General features: G+C 38.8%; 1 protein-coding gene across 1 annotated transcript in view; it reads right to left on the bottom strand.

Annotated features, from left to right (window-relative positions):
* The window catches only part of DPY19L1 (dpy-19 like C-mannosyltransferase 1), a 2,139,210-nt gene that overhangs the window by 2,089,368 nt on the left and 30,096 nt on the right, over positions 1-19,746 (bottom strand). The window contains exon 2 of the mRNA XM_044065091.1: positions 2,328-2,352. Coding sequence (XP_043921026.1) covers positions 2,328-2,352 — 25 coding nt within the window. The remainder of the gene's footprint in view (positions 1-2,327; positions 2,353-19,746) is intronic.

Genomic DNA, 19,746 nt, shown 5'->3' on the forward strand with positions numbered 1-19,746 from the left:
CAACCTTAGTGGGTGGGGTTCAAACAGAAACTCAATTCCAGTCTCCTCAGGACTGGTACCTGAAGAGGCCCTGGTGAGTAGGATGTTCTGGAAGGCAAAAGGAAAAGCACCTTTGTCTGCTATAGTACCACAGAAAAAGGAGGCAACATTTTTTGTTGTGATTTTAAAGGCCTCCATCATCTTTTCATAATCCTCAACAGGAGGTATACAATATTATCTGAAAAATAGGGTCTATATTATATCCTCGAACCCTTAAAAAAGCGAACGCTGATTGATCGAACTTATTTTCGCGAAACTAGAAAATATCAAAGCAGCAGAAACTCGATTTTTTTCCTAGGGAAAGAATTTGGTTGTCCGTTTCTGTTGCTTCGGTATTTTCAGTGTTATGGCGGAAAGTTACCGGTCGGATTCAGGTAAGTGTGCGATTGTGTGGATGTGAGTGTTAGGGTGATTTAGGTGAGTTAGGGTTAGGGCTCGAGTTAGGTGTGTGTGCGATTGAGTGGACATGAGGGTTAGGGCAGATTTAAGTGAGTTAGGGTTATGGGGCGGGTGAGTGTGCGATAGTGACGGACCTTAGGGTTAGGGTTTGGGTTAAGGTAAGTGGGTAGTTAGTGGTTTGTGCATAGATTAGTGTAGGGTTAGATATCAGATTTTAGGTGTATGTGTGTGGATTTCTGTTTGTTTGGTGTGCTTGTGTTGTGTGTATGTGTTTTGGATCAGCGATTTTTTTCCCTGGGGAAAAAATCGCTGATCTGACAGTTCGAGATTGTAAGCTTTCGCTTAAATTAGGTCGATCAATAAGCTTTCGCTTTTTTAAGCGTTCGATGATATAATATAAACCCGAAAAATATAGATGAACAGGATTGTGAAATCAAAATTCCATATACTTCTGAATCTAACAAAGAAGTCATACTGTCAGTTCTAAAGGAGATATTTTCAATATTTCTTTCTAACAGTTGTGAGAGTAAATGATTTACAAATATCACAACAAGAAGCATACACATTTTCATCTCAAACAGTAAGCACATAGATAATATTAAGATGCTGTGGGATTTTGTGCACATTTGCATTATTTAAAGCTTCACTTTCCATATTTCTAACAACCCCCCAAAGAGTAAACAAGTTTAAACTCTAACACCAGCAAAAAAAAAAAAAACATTCAGTAGAGAACAAGATAGTAGTACTAAAGCAACTAGTTTATGATAACTGTAAGGGTAAGTGAGAAAAAAATCCAAAGCCATGATAAAGGCAGAAAACAAAACTTCAAGAATAATTGAATTCTAAACACAAACTACATTTTTTTCCTCAAATAACATTTAAGTAGCCTGGGATAATCTCCCTGGTGCTGTAGCTCAAAATGCAGCAAGATATCTGGAAAATAAGCTATTGTGCTAGGCAATGTGGGTAAAAAGGGAGAGGCTATTAACCTGGGAGAGTTTTAGATGCTGAAATGCTAAAAGCATCAAGTGCTTCTGTGTATATGGTTGGCCATCCTCATAACAAATCATAGGATACACTCCTCTTCAAGATCTTCCCTGCTACTGATACTTACAGGCCTAAAATTAATGCATTTTCCTACTTCCTATTATCCATCCATCCATCAATCCACAACCCCTTTTCCCATTTTTTTACATGATGTTGGGATGTCACTTCAACAGTGACAATAATCGAGAGCCAAGGTTTACACCACCAGGTGGCTATCCATATCACAGTAGTTCATCCACACTACACACTTGCATGCACACTCACACCTATAGCCAATTAAGAGTGCCCAACCCATCTACTGCATGTCTTTGGAATGTGTAAGGAAACTGGAGCACCCGGAGGAAACTCACGCAAACACAGAGGGGTCAAGCAATTATTTACTAGTACAATTTTTATTTACAGAATTTACTTATTTATAGCATATGCTGACCATGGAAGTCCTACTGAACAAAGCCAATTTTCAGCTAAAGTCTGGGGAGAAAAGCTCCAAAAATGTTAATATAACATTTATATAATTATTGAAAAGCACCAACAGTAAATAAATATTAAAGCATTCAGCAAAGGTAATACAATATATATGATTTCTTATTGTCGTCAACCACTCAGTTTTCATTCAGAGATTTGCTGAACATTAAAACACCCTGAAAAATCAACATCTCATCAAGTAATACCAAAAAGCAATTATATTTTTTTTAATTAATGTCTCAAAAATTCTGACCCCAAATGATATCTTGGTATTTCAAAGAAGTGTAAGGTGTGAGGAGTTGGCAATGGATTTTATACATATGCATTTATCATACTACACACATACAATCTGAATGCTAGTAAAAAATTAAACTTACCAATGGAGATATCCTACTCCACAAGCTGCAATATTAAAAACAAAAAACAGAAATTCAGTCTCAAAGTTTTCTAAATAGTTTAAATCATCAGTGTTTCATATGCAATAACTATTAAGACAATAATAAAACAGAAGCATCTGTCATTCATAAAGTATGTTTTACATTTTTATAACCATACCAGTGACAGCCATTGTAATAAATGTATTGTAAATCATTAATGTTATTAATCTTTTTGTGTGTGCAATAGGCCTTCTCAAGAACAGTGGTAGTATAATGACTCCTTATATTTAAACTACAGCTGGAAGTCAGAACAATGTTTCCCATCCAAAATCCTGCTAGGTACTGCAAAACACCCTATCCAGCAATGTTAAGGCAATATGGCAATGCTGATAACTGTCAATAGTGTGTGTAATGCTAGAAATAAGCAACAACACTTGAAGCCTGGTTTCGGTATGATAACCACTTGAATTATCAAGTCTTGGCTCAAACCCAAGTAAATCATACCTCAAAGTCTTTCTACAGAACTACAGCCACTTCGGCCCCAAATGCCAGGTAAAACAATTTTAAGTGGGTATTTCTTCTAGTTATAAGACCCAACACAACTGTGAAAGCAGCATCTTTTCGCCTAATCTTCAGGATGAAAATTAGCTGCCTTGTCTAAAAGTGTCTTATTGAAAACAGTCTGAGACTAAGGGCTGCAATGAGTTACCAAACATAATCATTGTCCGTGTACTCCAGAAATATCATTGGTAGCTCTGTATCTCATCTCCTGTGTAACAATGCAAGTTTAATGAATGATCTCAACACTGCAATAAATCTCTTCAAATAGCCCAATCCAAATCTCTAGCAGGATTTCTCACGGACTATTCTGTCCATTAGCTACACTAGGTTTAGCCTGCTAACCGGTAAGTGTACCATTTCCAGTTAAAGCTGTATACTAGATTTGAAAGATAACAGAACACCAGCAACCCAAGAAATAAAACACTAAAAAACAAAACTTCTTGGAGGCAATGATTTGAAAGATGATCACCAGTTTCTGCCAATGCAGTACTCCTAAGTAACTACTGCAACATTTCTAATTGTTTTCTCGGCTAAAATCACCAAGATGAATGGTAAAACTGTACATGACAGAGTTCTGAAAGCTCAGCACTAGTATATGCTGTGATATTGACAGGCTACTACAGAACGGTTACAAGTTACTGCAGAAAAGTGGCAGTAATGAATCATTAGAATAATTTTCTAAATATTCTTATGTCAATACAAAAATGGTTTTATTCTCTTAGACCTAAGAGAATAAAAGAATCAGCCTACCCCATGATAACCTCTGAAATTCAAAAAACGTGGAGGACATGCACAGGTACTAATAATCCCATGTATCATGAGTAGTTTTGCAACCTCAGTAATCTCTTCAATACATGCAGTAACAAAGTTAAGGTCCAGCACGTAAAGCATAGCCAGCTAGCTCTGTTGGGTAACCCTAACAATTTCGGAGTTGAAATTGGCCTTCATAAAGGAAGAGGTAAACAAAAAGAAAGGCCCTTCATTACAAATGATGAATAACTAGCTACACACTCTGAAAAGGTGGCTGACTATAGTGGTCCTATGGTGTACAGGGATAAAGCCCTTACTATTCTCCATATGATCCATGTTCAATTAGCGGTACTGGTGCTGGAGGGACTGCAAAGGAAGAATGTGAATGCAAGTGTCTGATGTTAGCTTGCTCAAACGGGGGGATTCAGCCTAGACTTGATGCAATAAAGTAGAGTATCAGCCTGGTGAGCTCTGTGCAGCACAAGCAGCAAGTCACATAGGTTCTACATGTATGAAGATAGCATGCACCTCCTCAGTGCAGCAACAGTGGAGTAGAACATGGTGGAGGAGTCACGGCACACTCCAAAACAGCAGTATGATGCCCCACAGAATCACTGATCTCCTCAACAGCCCAGGATGTAGGTCATGTTGAGTCAGGGGTGAGGTTTAAACAAGAGGAGGGGTCTCTGGAAGACCAGGTGAAAGCAGAGAGGAGAGGTGCAAGTAGCAGCTGATGGTCAGCTGTGAGGAATTAAAAAGGGTCGTGATCAGAAATTAGGTATAGATGTGAAGATTTACTTTGTATACAGGAAAGTCTACTACCATCAACAATCTAGAGCAAGACACATGTCTCTCTCTGCAAATAACCAGTAGTCATACCAGGGCAATGTGAGTAGACCATGGCAGGACTAATCAAAATGGAAAACATTTTGGAGGTTTCTCATCTGGCAAGTGGTACATCATGTTTATATACAGACTCTGCTCCAGCCTCCTCACTTGTCCTTCCACTACAGAGCCATCAGACCAAGTTAGTTGGAGCTGTACCCATAACTAGGTTAGGTATGTCACCCAGGTTCTTGCAGGAATATTTAAATGCTGGTGATAATTATTACATATGTAGCTGCTGACTGGTAAAATGTGAGCCACAATAGATGACAGACCCATAGCAATACAAACTTTGTCTATGCTAAGCAATGTACACAGGGTATTATGCAGCACAACACATAATGACAGTATGAAAATCAAACCACATGCTGTCAACAAATACAGATGCAAAATGGGTAGAGTACATCAGTGATCAAATGCTCAGACTATATGAATGTGCCCAAGACAAAGAAACGGTACATAAAACTATTTTCCAGCTAATAGCGCTGTGTGCCACTCTTTTCTAATAATGTGTGTGTGTGTGTGTGTGTGTGTATATATATATATATATATATATAAAAGTGCACAGTAAGGGTTGCACAAGAGATTCAAGAAAGTACAATGTTGAATACAGTTTTCTACACAGTCCTGACAGTTCATCTTTTGAGCAGATACTTTCCACCTACTATCATCAATCTCTAAGAAAAATGGCCTAATAAAAGTGCCCATGGGTTTTTCTGGCAGAAAATCAAAAACAGTTTACCATCAGGAGTTAAGAGAAAGAACTGCATTCATTGTTCAGAAAGGCTTGTCAGTTAATATGAAACAAGGTAATTTTGCTCAGAACTAAAACGGCATGGTGATGTGCCCATATTCAGAACTTTTGCTGTATAATGGCATTGTAAGCTGCATTTTATACCCTGCTGTCCAGGGATAATTCCCTTACTGTATATCAGGACCTCTTTTTTTTATTTCTCCAAAAGTATAAGGTTGCAAATATTGTGACAAGAATGGACCCCATTTCTATCCATTGTATAACTAAAGTTCACGTACTGCTTCATTCTCTGATGTTTGCCAATAGTGCTCGTCTCAACAGCAGAAATGTACTCAGAATTGCCTCCTGTAATTCACACACAGCTACATGTACTAGTAACATACTTAAGTATGCTTTAAAATTCTTTATTAGTCCTGTTGCTCTTACTACTATTGGTATGACCTGGGTGTCTTTATTATACATTGCATATCCTGGTATTTAATGACTATGTCTCTCAGTACTATAATTGTTAGAAGTAGCTATTTCATAGATTAATGCTTTGTTTGTGGCTTTTTGTTCAAATATAATATCTGTTTTTCTTTATTCTACTATCTTAACTGCCAGTATTAGAAGATTCAATATGATCAAAATTTCTTCATTTTCAGTAATTATTTGTGTTTCATGTTTCCATTGCTTCCCAGCTACCTGCATATTATAACATGTTCACAATACTCAATGTAACAGTCTTGCCACATTATTGTGTCTTTCAGTACACAGATATCCAGCCATGAGTACAGCACACTCACCAATAAAATGTGCAACTGTTGCAGAATTTACATTTACGTACATCTCCCACTTGGTCTACAGAATTTGTAAACCAGCATGTATGCAGCCCATTCTCTTGAGCTGCCATTATTATATTTTCATCATTTGGTTTAAATTCACCTCAGCTTAATATGTTAAATATTAAGCAATATGTTAAATCTTGCTCAACATGTGATTGTCCCAACAGTTCTCTGTGCTTGCCACTATAATTATGGGCTTTACAGGCTTTTTTATTTGGGGGGGGGCTGGTTAAGTTAATTATATTATTTTGTTTGTATTTCAGCACTTTCTGTTGCCACACTTTTTTTCTTTTTTTGTCCACTTCTGGTTTGATTTCCATTTCAATCCCTTCTGAAACACTTCTGCTAGGACTAAGTTTGGATATGATAATGTCAAAATATGTAAGCAGTCTTACAACTGCAGATTTATTCATACAATCAATTTCAAGGGGGCACACCTCACCTTCAGATGGATGAGATATACAATCATGCCCTGCACCGTTTTTTTATATCATTTGATAAGCATGGAGCAGTTTTCTTCTTCAACTGATCCAGTGCTCTTTGGGACCAGTAATCATGCAAAAGTTGTAAATTAGAACAGGAAAAACAAGCAGATTTATTGAATGCTATTCCTAGATGTCAAGGCAGTTTTCAATATTAGTTTTAGTCTTCTAAAATATTCCCTACTAAGTTTTATTCTCATTTGTTCATCCTTTACTGCTTAACCTTCATCTATTCCCGGATATCTCTACATTCTCTCTTGCTCAGGTTCTTTTATATCATATTTCTCAAGCAAAAAAAAAAGAGTTCAATTAGCATCTCAGGTAACTAGTAGGCAACTGATGATGCAGCAGAGGAAAGGTGTGGCTATCCTGAAGTGAGGGGACATGCTGCAGCATTACCCAACAGGCTCTGGAGGAGGTTGGAGTTCTTGGATATAATGCCAGGTTGGGCACAGAAGCAGCAGAGTATGATGGGCCCACTCTACGGCTGGGGGTGGGACATGTGCTCATTGTGGTTCATCCATGTCCTGCCCAGCCTATGCAAGTAGTAGTGTCAGCACATAGGGAAGGGAAGAGAAGACAGGCAGTGTAAAATCTTCTATGGAAGCCCATCTCACTGCTTGCCTACTAGATAGCCTGACCCAGGAGAGCCTGTCTTAAAGCAAGCACTCTACCCTAGGAAAGACCTTCCCAGAAGAGGAAACACTGGAGGGCTGCCACAAAGGGACTTCCATGGAAAAAGAGAGAGGTGCAAGAGGTGGCCTGATAGTCGGCCACTATGGGAAGAGGGACAAAAAAAAAAATTTTTTGTAATCTAGCCATGCCATACGTAGGATCCATCTGTTTTGATCATTCTTTTATGGTTTTGTTTAATAACAGATGGTCCTTTGTTCCACATAAGTCTCCTTCATGACCTTTCTGTTCTATTGCCATGATTACATTCTCTTCTAAGTGACTATAAATTCTGTCTGCATCAGTTCCAGTATATAAATTTATATACTGTTGGAAGGCAAGTTAATGGTCTATAGTTCTTATTATAGTTTGTTCTTAAGGAGGAGTATTTTTTTCCTGTTGTTAACCTAGGTGTCCACTTGGGATGTGTATGCAAATAATTTTTACTCATGGCTATATCATTATACAAAGATGTTAATACCTTTAGCCAGAAGATGGATACTGAATTTGCATCTGGGGTTTTCCAGTTAGGAGGCAATTTGTCTGACTGTTACTTCACTTCATTTCATATTCCCTATTTTAACACATACACAGTAACACATACGCACTAACTACTATTATGCAATTTTGCATATTTTTACAACTGGCACCTTTAAGTCAAACATTAATTTTTCCTGCAAATTACTACTTACCTACACTACATAAAACTTAAATTCAACCATATGTGATTCACACAAATGAGCTTTCACTCATTTGTGCATTCTCTTTTTTTCACACCCAGAAAAACTTTTCTACCAAATAAGAATGCTACCTTTTCCATATGAATACAGGCAAATTTGATACCAGCAACAAGATCAATACCCCCAAAACATCTATCACCACAAGTCAAAAACAAAAGAAAAATCACATTATCGATTGCAAACCAATTGAAAGAAGAAATGTTCTTTTCTAATTGGTTAATTTAAAGAAAAAACAGCTCTCGTCTGAGTAGTGATGCCGCCCTCTCCAAAGCAAAAAACACAGCATCAATGGGCTAAACCCAAACATAAAACTACTGTTCAATCTCAGCCTAAGGTGGTCCACACAGCTATCTGGAAAACAGACAACTGGTGCCAGAGCCACTCATCCCTCATCAGGCCCATAAACCAAACACCTGCAGAGACTTGAACCTAATAAATAGGACATGCTGGGACAGATTCGTGGATGGGAGATCATAGTTAATTTAAAATGGGTGTAGGGCAGATAGCCTAGTATGAACCTATGAACCTATAATGTTCATAGGGTCATAGTTTCATAAAAAGTTACTAGGCTAACGGCCCTAGAGCCCTTACAAGCCTAGCCACACTTATCCCGAGTTTCTCCAACTACTGGTGGTTAGGTGAGTAAAGGTCACAGAGGTAAGGGTTAATGGTAGTTAATACTGACCTCTTCTGTCCAGGAGGTTCATGGGTGCCACCTCAGGAATGAATTTGTGGTCACCCATCCATTGATCTAAATGAGAGATATATAACTTCCCACTGCTAAGGTGTAGCTGCCGAATACAGAAAACAGCAAGACAACGATAGATAGCTCACCTGAAGAGGGTGAACTGGAAACTTGTTCCAGTGAAGTGGCAGTCTTTGGGAGATGTATCTGTCTTCTCCAGCATGACCTGTTCATGTCAGAGGTTAGGGTAAGATCCCTGGAGTGGTGACACCTAGTGCAGTTTGATTTATGAATGTGTAGCATTTCCATCAGGGCTGAGTCAGAGCCTGCCCTGTAAGCCAGGCACAGGTCACCCTTTAGCATCCTGTAGGGCTTTCACTCTTTCCATGTAAGACTTGTTCTGTGTACCCTGTAATTTCTTCATGAGAAATCTCTGTGGTGTCTGCTGAGGTACATGCAAAAGGGAGCACTGTACTCAATTACTGGTCTTATGAGGGCCGAGTATAATGGAATTATAACATCCTTAGATCTAGATGCAACGCCTTTACTAATAAGATGCACCGCATAGAAGGATTTCCTTACTACTGTGGCTACATGATGGTCAAAGTTCAGATTGCTATCAACCTGAGTACCCATATCACGTACCAATGGGTCTAGTCTCTGTCTATAATGTAATTAGCAGGAATGACAGCTTTCCCAAAGGAATAATAATGCATTTATTTTGTATTTGGCTTTAATCCGTGGCTTTGGCACCAATATTTTGTCTGTGTTAACCCTGCCTGCAGTATATTAACATCTTCAGGGGACTGAATGATTGCTCCCAGTTTGCAATCATCAGTGAACTTGGTCAGCCACAGGCCATATAAGTTTGCCTGGACTTCTGAGAAATAAATTCCGAACAGTAAGGGGTCCAGCAGAGAACTCTGTGGGGTATGTGCCACTGGTGACTGGTCTTTTGCTAGAGATGAAGTCACCCACTTTGACAGTAAGGCAAGACAACGTACCCAACACTTTAGTCATAGGTGACTCTATAGTCAGGCACACTGATGTCCCACTCAACAGGCTGAGCAAGGAGAAAATTACAGTCAATTGCCTGTCGGGTGCCAGGATCCGCCACATAACGCATGCACTCAAGTCACTCCACAACAAGTACAAATATGACTCTGTCATTGTCCATGTTGGAGTGAATGACTTGAGAAGTACCTCCCTGGACTACATGAAAAGAGACATGGAAAAGCTCTCTGATCATGTGGCCCAGGCAGGTATGACCCTAGCCCTGAGTAGCATCCTTCCTTCGCCCAGAATGATATCACAGTATACGGACAAAATGATTGACTTCAACAATTGGCTAAGCTTCTGGTGTCATTCAAAGGGGATCCAGTATCTGTCTGCCTGGGACGACATGATAGACAAACCACAATGTTTTGCCAGAGATGATCTTGTACCTGTCACCCCTGGGATTCAGGTTACTGGCTAAAGCTCTTGCCACCCCTATAGTGCCTTTTTTAGGCAAGGTTCAAAGGAAAAAAAACACCACCATAACAGATACAAGCATGCAAAATCTGAAGGTAATGATACTCAATGCTAGAAGTCTAAACCTCAAAATGCACTCTCTCGAGGCACTCCTAAAAATGGAGAACATCAATATCTGTGCAGTAACTGAGACCTGGTTCAAGACTCCAGACAGCACCCCTGCAATCCCGGGTTGCAGGGGTAGCAAGGCACAAATTTGGAATCCCCTGACTAGTAGGTCATTTTGCAAAACAAAGTTAAATGTTTTGTGTTTTTTACACGTTTCTTACTCTCAGAAGATAGTGCATTCTTTCTGAAAACTAACAGTCAGTCACAGTCCACATCATCAAGTCTGTGCTAACAGTCAGTCATCAGTCATCGCTAGTTATGCTGACATCATCATGAGGAGGCGAGAGGAAGATAAGACAGGTTATATTCGATGGAAGACCAGAGATGGGGACACCCTTCAGGTAGAGGAGGAGGAGAGAGAGAGACGAGACGATTACTCGAATGGAAGTGATGGACCCGTGCAGGTAGAGAGTGTGTGTGTGTGTGTGTGTGTGTGTGTGTGTGTGTGTGTGTGTGTGTGTGTGTGTGTGTGTGTGTATGTATAAATAGGTGTGGTGTGGTGGTGGAGTGAGAATAAAAACAGAACTTAAACCCTATTGAGCCCCAAGTGGCAAGAGCCCTACCTCCCTTCCCACCACCATTTGTTTGTATATTTATTGCAGGATTTTCCTCCTTTCCCTGTTCCTCTCAAAATATGGTTTTTCTGCATGTGTCCTTGTTGCTGACAGCTAAATGTTATTATCTGGTTTTTATTCTTTGACTTGTGTTTCATTCTCTCCCTGGGCCTCTGCTAAAAAAATTAGCTGTTTTTTCAAAGTCAGTTCTTCCTGGTTAATAAATGTAATGGACACATTTCAATATCGGACTTCTGGCATATTCTTCAGTGTATAGTATATAAAAAAAAGAAAAGCTATTATAAATTTTTCTTTTCTAACCAAGATGGATGGATATTATGTCCTGTGTTTTTGCTGTATTCCCCCATTATTAGCTTCTTCCAGGATTTGTGCTAGGGTTGGGGTTTATGGTAAGAACTGAATTCACTGAATGTGTTTGGGGCTGTATTCATATTCACCCAGTTTTGTTCAGGTATTTATTGCTATCATCAGGTTTTGCTAATGTTGAGATGGTGAAATTTAACTGATTCCACTGAAACTATTTGAGTGTTATATTCTCTCATTACTGGCTTTGTCGGGTGTTATTTCCTATTTCCTTGAGAGGTATGGTAAGAACTGAATTCACTGAATGTTTTGGTGGTTGTAGTCACCCATTGTTGGCTTTGTTCAACAGGTCTTGTGCTAAGAGGTTGAGACAGCTGCTATGGTGAGAACTGAATTCACTAAATGGTAAAGTTTCAGTCTTCCTCTTTCACTTCCAGCTGATTTATGTAGCATAGTGGTATGTTGCTTTGTTTGTTTTGCCGCGAGGTCCCTGGGTTTGGCATTAGCAGCAGAAATGTATAGTGGTGGTAATGCATTTTATTTTTCTCTTCTAGCCCAAACATTATGCAAGCAAGCAATGTTTAAATGTGTACCTTTGTTGGCTAGCCCCCCCCCCCCCAATCCCCCAATTTTTGAGATTCTTTTCCGTTTGTGCTGCAAAGTTCAGAGAGATGCCTGCTAGTGTGGAAAAGATTTTGCAAGCTGCTGAGAGCTGCAGGGGAACAAAAGGTTAATGCTGATTATGTTTAGTTGCATTAATACAACGCAGATGATGTGGTGTCTTGCTTTAGAGGCTGCAGAAGCTACTGGTTCTACTCCACAGTAGGTAAATGCATTGCTGATGCTGTGTATTGGCAAAGAAAGTGGGTGGATGCTGCAGTCCTTTTGGCAAGATACTAGTAACTATGAACCTGTTAACAGTTTGCTATCCATATGTATTACTAGCTTTTCATTTTTTTACTGCATGCAACTGCATGCAACAATTCTTCATTTAAGGCAGGCACTTAACAGGCAGAACAAACAATGATTTATAAAGTGTTTAGTAGCAACCAACTAACTAAGTTCTATTAATTTTTCATTTCTGATTTGTGGTTTAGATTTGATTGTGTTTTTACTGATACTGGTGGACTTGGTTGAGCTTTTATTTTATGATGGAAATGTTCTGTGCAAGCTTTTGTTAGTGGATGGTGGTGGATTTTTGTTTTTGTTTACTAAAAAAAATTTTCAAATAAATATAAAAAATGCCCTTTAACAACTGTACTGTGAATATATAGAGATATAATGTCAATGTATCAGGAAGGGTGCATGTGTATGCATGTGTATGTTAGATTCACGAGGGCAGAGATTTTTGAAGACAGCCCAGAGTTAATTGGCACAATTGGCAAAATGTATTTTCTGGAAAGTGGGTTGTCAGTGCTGTTTCAATGCAAGTGAGTTTCAAGGGCAGATAAACGTAATGTTAGTATTTTTTCATTGAGACTAATTTGCTTTAACAGATATGTATTGGGGTTTGTGCAAAAAATAAAAAAAAAAAACTAAATGAAATCTAAAAATCAAAGATGAAGTAAGTAGTATGCACATTATTGTTTATTATGGTAAAAATAGCAAACCAAGGAATGGGAATGGAATGGCTGCAGGGGGCTCCATTTGACCAATTTTTTATTGAGGGGTAGCAAAAAACTCAGACAGCCCGGTTGAACTATACCTCTCAGTTGTCCAATGTTCTGGTTTTCTATCATTTTTTTATACTGTTGATTTATGCTTCTTATTATTCAGGAACTGCATGCTATCAGTGTCCTGTTGCTCTGTTTAAGTAGCCATGGTTTAATGAGCATCAGGTAAGCTTGTCGGAGATGTAAGATGCAAGTAAGCTTTATAAAGAATTGCAGCATTGAAAGCCTTTTTCGTTGTTGCCATGAACTGTGAGTTTAAGGAAAGCGAAGTTCATATAATTCAATTATATATTATAATTAATACAATCAGGTAAATCAAATAACTTTCAGTTCAAAGGTAAATAACCTGCCACTGGCCAGATGCATTTGTCTGTTTTCATTGTAAGACTATTGCTTTGTTTAGGTTTAGTAAATGTCTCAGTGTTTGGGCTATAATGTTTGAAATAAAAGTTGTAAATTAAATCCAACTGCCTGTAATCATTGTAGAACTAATGGGGCTCCGGGTTTGCACCCCCCTGCAAAAAATCCTGCGGGCTCCCTTGCCTGCAATACCAGGCTACAACTCTTATCACACTTTTCGGCCACCAAACCAAGACCAAAACACTAAAGGTGGAAATGTGTCCATATTCACCAAGTATATTCACACCTCCAGGCTAGTTGCCCAACATAATGCATCTAAAATTCTCCAGGTGCAACTATTTTATTTTTTTATTTTTATTTTACATTTGTTGACCGGGCTAGTCTAACTGGATATATGTCCATTTTCAGTAGAGGCTTGGGGAGAAAAGCTTCACTACAGCATTATTATAAAATTGTAACCAAAAAATACTACGTAAGAATACATATTTTAAAAAATTAATTTGATATAGAGACCAATAAAAGTGAAATATTCATTACATAAGAGAATCTAAAATGACATGTTTATAACAGGATTAACATGTGAAAAGGCAATATTAGAGAGTAAAATACAACAATGTAAAAAAGACAAGACAGGGTGAATATTTATTTTATTTTTTTTTTCTTTCATTCTTCTTCAAGGGATGCATATTTTGTGCATGTGAAAGATGGTGGAAAGAGGAGGAAAAAAATTAGCCAGGATTAGTACAGGGACAAAGCTATTGTAAAGATAGGTGGATTCTTAGTTGCTTTTTGAAAAGTGGTGTGGATTCCAGGGATGTTAGTTTGGTAGGAAGCTTGTTCCAAGAATTACCAGTGGTATTATTCCATATTTGTTTTTAGATTTAAGGGTGGCTAGTAGTGACTTATTTGCTGAGCGTAGGGTTGTTAGATTTTTATAAGGGCTAATAAGGGTAGAGAGTTTGGGTGTATTTGTAGGTTGATACAGGATCTTATGGGTAATAGTTAGTTGTTGGAGAAGAATTTGGTTTTGCAGTTCCAGCCATCCTATTTTTTTCAGATTTTGCCAATGGTGTGTACGGAATGGGGAACCAGTTGCAAATCTGGCAATGTTATTATAGGAGGTGGCTAGTTTGTTTAGGTTATTTTTGGATAGGTTAGTGTAGATAGGCGAGGCATATAGAAGAGTGGAAATTAGGTGTGTTTGGGCGATAGTAGTCCTGGCAGAGGGAGTAAGGAAGGTTTTTAGCCTATAAAGTGAACCAAGTTTTCTATTAAGTGATTTGATGGTTAAGTTTATGTGTGGCTCAAAACTAAGATTATTATCGATTGTTACACCTAAAAGCTTAGTTGTGGTATCAGGTACTATTACAGTGCCATTATTTGATGTTACTGAGAAGTAGATAGGGGGGAAACTTTTGAGTAGGGGTAAAGAGTAGAAGTTTGGTTTTCTTAGGGTTTAGGAGGAGACAGCGTTTGGAGAACCAGTCTTCTGCTAAGTTGAATACTTTTTGGGTGCTAGACTGTAGTTCAGCCTGAGATGCTGCAGTACAGATTAATGTAGAGTCGTCGGCATATTGTATGCTGGTGGTTTGAGGAAGAGATGAGTTCAGATTATTAATAAATATAGAGAAAAGGAGAGGTCCAAGAATAGAACCTTGTGGGACTCCTAGGGAGATAGGGAGGTGAGTTGATTGGTTATTGTCCCAGAGGACTGCATGTTGTCTGTTTTCTAGATATGACTTAAACCATTTGATAGTTAAAGTGTCTCCTATAAGTGATTTAAGGGTGTCTAACATTAGGAGGTGATTCACCATATCGAAGGCTTTGGAGAGGTCGAAAAATAGAGCTGAGGAGAGTAAGTTGTTGTGATTCTTATTAATACAGTCTATAAAGGATAGTAGTGCGGTAGTGGTACTATGAAATGGTCTAAAGCCATGTTCGCAGTCAGCTAAGAGATTATTTAGTAGGAGATGATCAAAGAGTTGCCGATTAATGCATCTTTTCATGATTTTAGCTAATGGACAGAGTAGTGCTATGGTACAGAAATTGGAGAGTTCAGTTGAGTTGCCTCCTTTGTGTAATGGGATAATATGTGAGACTTTCCAGAGTGATGGGATAAAACCTTCTGTAATAATTCTATTTATTAAGATGGAGATAGGGTAAGCAAGTACACCAGCTGCCATTTGTAGAAATTCAGCTGGAAGGAGGTCAGCAGAAGGAGTACAAGGTTTTAGTTTGTGAAGTAGTGTGCTGATGAGAGTTGTTGGAACAGGCTGCAGTTTTAAGGCTGGAGGTAAGTTGGTTAGACAGCATGTCTTAGGGATGCTAGTGGAAGGTATTTGCTATGGGTTGAACTGTTTCAGAGAAAAATTTGTTAAACGTATTGGCTATTTGGCTAGGAGTATTCAGAGTCAGATTGGAAGGTGTAGGTGTTTTGGAGTGTCCTGGATGGAGTAGGCTGTTTATGCCTGTCCAGAATTTTTGTGGGTTTTGATGCTGGGCTTGCTGGAATTTCTGGTAGTAGTTTTTTATCTTGGAGTATTGATTTCTTTGTAGTATTTCTGAGCTGTCTAAAGGTTTCCTGATCAGTTGGGTTTTTGGTATTTCTCCATTTGGACCAAATGCTATTTCTCTGTATCATTTTTTGTCTTGTTTCTTTGGTTAGCCAAGGTGCTGGTTTGTTCCTAGTCCTAACTGTACGAGAGGGGGCATGGTGTTCTAGGATTTGAAGGAAGTTTGTGTTAAAATAAGAGACAGCTTCGTCAAGAGGTAAGTATTTTAGAGGTGACCAATTGCATGCTTTAGGTTCAGCTTGGAAGCTAGCAGGTTTGAAGTTTTTTTTTTTTTGTTGTGGGTAGTTCTAAAGGTTGCTTGGTTGGATATAATGTTTTTTTGCCTGGTTAGGTAGGTAAGGGAGTGATCACTAATATCATCTGGGAGTATACCTGTTTTATAAGAAAGGGGGTTGTTGTTTACCAGTATCCAATCTAAGGTGGCTTGCTTATTGCTGGGTTTATGGGTTCTGGTAGGGGAGGTGATAATTTGATTAAAGCCATAAAGGTTTATGAGGGTAGTTGGCTTGCCAGAGGTACAACAGTTCCAGTCTATGTTGAAGTCTCCAAGGAGTATAGTTTCTTGTGGGAAGGAGGTTGATAGCCAATTAAGGATATTCTCAAGAGAATTAATGTTATTACCTGGAGGGATATAAGTGAAAATTATGTTTAATGATTTATTGGTATTAATCTGGAGCTTAGAGATTAACATTTCAGCATTACTGGGTGGGGGAGGTTTTACATCTATTGATAATACCTGTAGTTTAGATTTATACAGTATAGCAACCCCACCACCTTTTTTATTTAGTCGATCAAAGCGTAGGATGTTGTAACCTGGTGGGATTATATCATTATCCTTAGTAGCAGGTTTGCGCCATGTTTCGGTTAGACATAGGATGTCAAAGCAATGTAAGTTTAGGAGGGCATGTAGTTGGGTAATTTTATTGTTTAAGCAGCATACATTGAGGTGGCCTATGAGTAGAGAGTTATGGGAATTAGTGAGAGCATAGGAGGTGTTTGGGTAGGATGAATTGGGATCAGAGATGGAGGTATTTGGACCTGGGTTTGGTTGAATATCACCATGAAATAGTAGATGCTGTAGAGGAGTATGAGAGTGTTTCAAGAGCTTACATAAAAAGGGGGTAGATTTTCTAGTCTGGTGATACTTTATATGGTAAAGTCTATGAAATTGTGGAGGATGGTAGGCTGAAGAGGATATAATATTACTGTGTATTTGCGGGGCTAGATTAGTACATAGGGTAGTTTGTTTTAGGGGGAGATGAAATATAGAGTGGGTTAGATATTCATAGGAAGTAAGGCAATATGATAACATCAGAGGGGTAAGGATTAAGAAAAAGAGAAACGTGTTAGTGAGTCCTGGCCTCACTATAATGGCCATGGCTTGTGAGAATGATAGAGTCTGTGATGGTGGTGGGGGGTTGTTAAATAGATAGGGTGGAGTTGTAGAGGAATAGATTAGCTAGAGGGTGTACACATGTGAGAAATGGAGGTAATGGGAAGGGGCTTAATGAGATAAGTGGACTGACTGGTTGAGTGAAGGATGAGGGTGTGGCTTGAGAAGTATAAGGTTAGATGCACTGGGGGGTGGGTGAGATTTGGGGGTAGGGCAGTGGAGTGAGCCCGCAGGGGGAACAAATCGGGTTTGAGCAATTGAAAGACAAGCTCATTGAAAGACAAGCTCACAGAAACAATCAGAGGAACCTTCAGAATACTACTACACACTTAGTAGTTCAAGGTAACAGGGGAGAGCTCATATAGGTAGTGAGTAACAGGGAATGCGGACTGCAGTAAGGTAATTAGGTAAAAAAAAAGGTCTGGATAGCTTACAGGTACAAATGCCAGATAACTAAAAAGGATTCAATGCGGTCAGGTTTTATTTCATAAAAAATTTGGGTCAGGAGTATTTAGAAGCCTATTTAAGCTTAGGTAAATGTGCCACCTAGTGGTGAGATGGAAGAAATTACAGTTCAGCTGTTCGGGGAAAGCAGAGAACAGAGGACACAGTTGGTAGATAGGAGTCGAGGAGGGAGCAAAAAGTCCTATGGAATAGATGGGGGGTATGTCTGCTGGGTACTAGACTCAGGTGGGAGATTTAGTACACAATTGTTGATTTAGCATGCAATGGTTACTTTATTCTTCAGAGATAATAGCAATTTAACTATACAGCTTAGATGCTAGGTCAAACATACTTTCACAGAATCCTTTAGATGGAGGGTAGTTTGAGTATAGGTCAGCAACTTCCTCAAGGATGTATTTGAGATGTTTGATGTTAGTTTTGGGGGTCCCTGAAAGGCAGGCAGGCAGGTCAGAAGTCTTAAATCAGGATAGAGGTTACAAGCTGGGTTGTTTAGGGAGAAGAGAAAAAAGTAGTAGATTAACATAGGTCAGTAATTAATTATAGCAGTTGGCATAAGCAGTTTTAGGCTGAGAGGCAAAATATATAATTTCTTTAAGAAAGACAGCCACCTTACACATGCACACCTTTTAAAAACCTATAAGATCACAGTGGAAATATAATCAGCATGAGACAGAAAACATAAGGTAGAAACTAAAATATTATAACAATTGTAAGCCAACTAGGGTAAAATTCATAGCATAGAAGATTGTCAGTACACAAAAATATGGGTTATAAGCAATAGGACTATATCACAAGTAACTTATCACTAGATCATACATATATAATTAGCAACCCACATGGGCCATGTAGTAACAAGAACGGTAGGTTAGCGACTATAAACCATTGCAGGAATGCTTTCACTTTAGCGTGTGGATTTGAGATAAAACACATTTGCCCATGATAATGAGTACATACAACATAAGTGAAACTAATGCATACAACATTTCATCAGCCCTAGTCAGGGAGTTCAGTCAGCACAAGTGAAACCAATACAGACAACACTTCAAATAAAATAGCGCTAGAGAGCCAATGTATTAGTTTAGAAAAAAGGGGCATAAACAGCTTGTAAGGCGCGCTTAAACTCTCTTTTAGATTAAGGTAAAATTACTAGGGAAAAGACTAGACGACCTAGCGAGAATAATGTAAAACAGTTCTAGCAGCCCTAACGAGTAGCAATTTGAACTTCCAACAATGTGCCTCACACAGTGAGACTTGGCAGTATCGCTCCTAGTGTTTGGTTACATTTGTATATCAGAGCGATATGTGGCAATTAATTACAAATAATGGCCCAGAAATAGGCACATAGGTATATCGGCAATGCACAGTTGTTTCTACAGCTAGAATAGCACTCTAAGTAGTACCGAATACCTGAGGAAGGTGTGTGGCGTATTTACCACCACGTGCAGGGCTCCAGTAAAGAAACCGTGTTTTTAGGGAATTTCCTTTGTGCTTAATGCAAAGGTAAGGCAGAGGTGCATGGGGAACAAGCCGGCAATCAAACACAAGCAAACACCATGCCTGATCCTATAGATACGCTGTTCTGATTATAGAACAACTCTAAAAGACGTTGACCCATAAGCCTAACTCCGTTGCAACCCTTTGGTTGTAAATACAGGTAGAAAGGTAAAATTCTGATGATAAAATGCGCAGATATTGCGACTATAGTCGCTTTAAGGGAGAAGTATGTAGCCTGCAGGTGGATGACAATTAGCGCTTAAAAAAGCTACTAGCTCCTAGTGATTGTATGGGTTCTATTTGCTTTAGAGGAGAAGTATGTAGCCTGCAGGCAGACACAAATAGCGCCTGTAAAAAGATAACAAACTCCCTTTAATTGTAAGTGTTATAGTCGCTTTAAAGGAGAGAATGTAGCCTGCGGGCGGGTAACAAATTAGCGCTTGTGAATAAGGATAACTAGCTCCTTGTTATTGTAAGGGTTATTAGACCTGTAAGCTAGCAAAGGCAACATAAACCACTGGAGTAGGAACAATGGAGTAATAATGCTCTAAGCAGTTATTAATCCAGACACTGAAATTGATCACTTAAA

This window comes from Protopterus annectens, chromosome 3.part0 (assembly GCF_019279795.1).
Source record: "Protopterus annectens isolate FY-2018-M chromosome 3.part0, PAN1.0, whole genome shotgun sequence".
Lineage (NCBI taxonomy): Eukaryota > Metazoa > Chordata > Ceratodontiformes > Protopteridae > Protopterus > Protopterus annectens.